At 31.6% G+C, this 3,582-nt stretch overlaps 1 protein-coding gene across 2 annotated transcripts; it reads right to left on the reverse strand.

Annotated features, from left to right (window-relative positions):
- Positions 1 to 927: 927 nt before the first annotated feature.
- On the reverse strand, positions 928 to 1,753 carry LOC149551350 (uncharacterized). 2 transcript variants are annotated; one of them, XM_089789665.1, is made up of 2 exons: positions 1,558 to 1,753; positions 928 to 1,411 (listed from the first exon to the last, which is right to left on the reverse strand). In XM_089789665.1, exons 1-2 carry the CDS (start codon positions 1,691 to 1,693, stop codon positions 1,107 to 1,109), a joined length of 441 nt encoding a protein of 146 aa, XP_089645791.1. In that variant the 5' UTR covers positions 1,694 to 1,753; the 3' UTR covers positions 928 to 1,106. The 2 variants fall into 2 exon arrangements, with proteins under 2 accessions (XP_089645791.1, XP_089645790.1); XM_089789664.1 differs by having other exon boundaries at positions 928 to 1,414.
- Between the last annotated feature and the right edge of the window lie 1,829 nt (positions 1,754 to 3,582).

The following is a 3,582-nucleotide window of genomic DNA, read 5'->3' on the forward strand; positions in this document are numbered from 1 at the left end:
GTAGTTTATATATGATGTATGGAATAGGCTAATGCAACCACCCCTTAGCTATATGAGTGATGATCATGAATTTTTAATTGTGCAATGTGATCTATATTTGAGCCACATAATTACATAGAGATAATCCATATCAATTAAGACATTGAGAAGAGATGCACTATATTTTATTATTAGTACATTATGATTGTGCTTTTGTATCACAACATTGGGTGTTATGAGGGGAATGAAAGACATCAGTGAATAAATTGTACTATTCTACCCAAAAAAAAATCTTGAATCAATCAAATTAACAAAATTGATAAAATATATTAAAATTGTTAAAATATATTAGAATTATTTTATAGAAAAAACTATGAACACATGCCTATATCTTCTTTACATTAATTTAAATATTTTTAATAATAAAAATTTCACCATTTATTATTACTCGGAAAAAATGTTATGTAAAGTTACATCTCAATGAATTTTGTTCATAAATATAATACTCAAATAAATTTCAAACAATGTAAAGTAAGTTATTTTAAACAAATTTTTCTATAGAATCATATAGAACTCAAATTAATAATTATTTTATTATAGATATTTAAAAATTACTATTTTCATTTTATGCTGGTTACAATTATTTACTAAATGCTTGTGCAAGTGAACACAATTGAGGCAGGAGCATGCCTTCATCGACCATTGTATGCAGCGTAGAAGACTTGGTAGCAAACCAGCGGATCGGCTTGTGTATGTTGTCTCAAGAATCAAGACAATTAAAAGAGAATTACGAAGACAGTGATCTCTAAATGAAATTAGAAAGGATGAAGTTATGCTTCACTAACAATTGTATCCATTTCTAGCAGAAGCTTCAAATCTTATTAAAAAAGGACTGCTTGAAACAAAACTGAGCAGAATCAACGGGTTTATAAAGTAACTGAAAAACTCTTTAAACAATAATGGCAACCCCTATATTATTGTATTCATTATGCGGAAACAAAGAGCTTACATAATATCAGAGTAAATTTCTTCCACTATTTGATAAGCAGATCATTTAATTAGTATCATTGTGGACTATATATGATCTCCACAACTCCTATCCAGGAATATGTAAATATACTTGGAAACTATGCTATTGTGCAGGTACAGAATTCAGTAATCTGTGTATTGGAACTACTGGAGCTTGTGCAAGAAAGACGAATGAACTGAGTGACTGCACACGGTACAGGAAAAACCAGTCCACTCACTTGTGGAAGTGGTGGGGGTGGTGCAGATTCAGATACTGCAGAAACATCAACTCCTACTGGTTCAGATACAATAGAAATATCACTTCCTGTTGGTTCAGATATAGCAGAAATATCAACTGCTACTGGTTCAGATGCAGTAGAAACATCACCTCCTACTGGTTCAGATACAACAACAGGAATATCACCTTCTGTAGAGACATTGTATGCACCATATGAAGATCAAGTATCCTTAATACCGATTCATATATATATATATATATATAGCATTCAAGGAAGGATTAAAAAATAAAAATAAAACTAGAATGCAAAACTGTTGAAGTTGAATAATTACCTGAGAGCAGGGATTGTTTTGACATGTCTTGCACAGTAGACATATCCTTTGATAGGCGAGCTTCAATGGAAACGAGGATGATAGAAAATGCAATACACATCACAATCAGATGAATTCTTCCTGTGTTTTTCACCATCTTGATCTTCAATGAAAACACAGACAATAATGTCACACTATGAGAACGAATGGAGGTTAAGAGTACGAGGGTGATGATACAAATGACTGTAATCTGGGTTTATATAGAGAAAATGTTTAATGCAGACGGCATGGTGGGAAGGAACAATAGAGATCACATTAGCAGTGTGGGTTGCTTAAAGTTCGGAAGGTCCATTGCATGTGACCCGAAAATAATGGACCCATAAACATACACAACCTCAAAAGTAGTAAAGTTTTACGTAAGTGATGGGAGCTTTAATATATTCTGTTTCATAAACACATTTGATCTTATTTGAGTAATCTTGAAGTTAATTATTTAGTACAAGCAATCTAGTTCAAATTATGCTTGGTAAAGTACAAAATAGATAACTTAAATCTTGTCAAGTACAAACAATCAAGTTCAAATTAGGTTAAGAAAATTAGAAGAGTTGCTATTATTTCAACAAAAATTGGCATGTTGTGATGGTTAAGTTGTTGAGTTGTTATCTTTGCCATCAAGATTCGAATCTAACATGGATGAGGTCCCTTGTTTGTGGCCTCATTGATTCATAGCTCCAAATCAAAGTGTTTGCCCCTCTTTTAAAAAAACAAAAATTGAATGTGAATGTGAAATATATTTGATTATAAATATTAGAGCTCTATGTGATTAAGTTAAAAAGGTGTGCAAAATTTGAAGTAATTTGTAGTGAATTTTGTATTTTAGGGTCAATTTAGCACATTGTGGACTAATATTTTTTTAATTGATTAGAAGTAGACTTTACATATTTGATTTGTTCTAATTCATAGTATCTATTAAAGTGTACAAACATTAGTGATAGTAAAGAACATCTAATGAGTGCTACAAGATTCATAATTTCAAGCTCTCTTTAGTTAGCTTCTTTAAAGAATTGGACTTGAAGCCTTAGGAAAATGTTTCTAGAAAAAAAACAAACACATAAAGGTCTAGATGTAAATTATGATACAATTGTTGATTATTTTTAATGTTTCAAATCAAATACTCCTTGTAATTTCTTAGGATGATCACATGATCTAGAATGTGAATCAAAGCCCAAATGAATATCTTCAATTACCAACACTTGAAAAATATCAATACAAATATGCACCAAGCTAGCTCCCAACCAGCAGAAAAACATAAGAGTACAAACAATTATGAAATTTCAAATTTTGAATTTAAGATCAATTTCATGTCATGCAAGATCAATTCATATGATAACAAGTTTGAACCAAGATGAAGGATTTCATCTCTCAAGGGAGGGATCAAGTACATGAAGATATGGATTTATAACTTTTTGAATTTGCAGGAATAAGTACAAGTGGGTGTGGATAAGCTCAAATGTATGTAAAGGTCTAAAAGTGTAAATAAATAGGGATGGAGAGGGATTTTGTTCATTAATGTTGGTCTCAGATTAGTTTTGACAATTGAGTGTCAACACACATAACCAATTTTCAAGATGATGTCGAGTATAATACAAATGCCGAGCTATAGTATGTGCCAAGCCAAAAATTTAATAGGTGTCGAGTGAACTTTAGGTGTTGAGCAAGTATCAAGTGCCAAGTGATAAGTGATGCCGAGTCACTATAGGTGCTGAGTAGAGTATTGATGCTGAGAAAAATAGAGTTACTATAGGAGTCGAGCGAGATAGAATTCCTCTATGTGTTGAGCATCAACAATTAGTAAGTGTCGAGTGACATAGAATCAACATATGAGTTTGTGCCTTCACAAACTTAGATTTAAACTATTTTTGAGCCAACTCAGGATGAATCTTGAAGGATCTTAAATATAAGATCAAATGTTTTACATTCCCTATGTAATTAGCATGCAACGAATAAGAAAATTGGAGAAAGCATGCAACCAATAAGAAAAGTGTA

Source organism: Cupressus sempervirens, chromosome 6 (assembly GCF_028749045.1).
Source record: "Cupressus sempervirens isolate cs-2001-9-10 chromosome 6, ASM2874904v1, whole genome shotgun sequence".
In the NCBI taxonomy this organism is placed as follows: domain Eukaryota; kingdom Viridiplantae; phylum Streptophyta; class Pinopsida; order Cupressales; family Cupressaceae; genus Cupressus; species Cupressus sempervirens.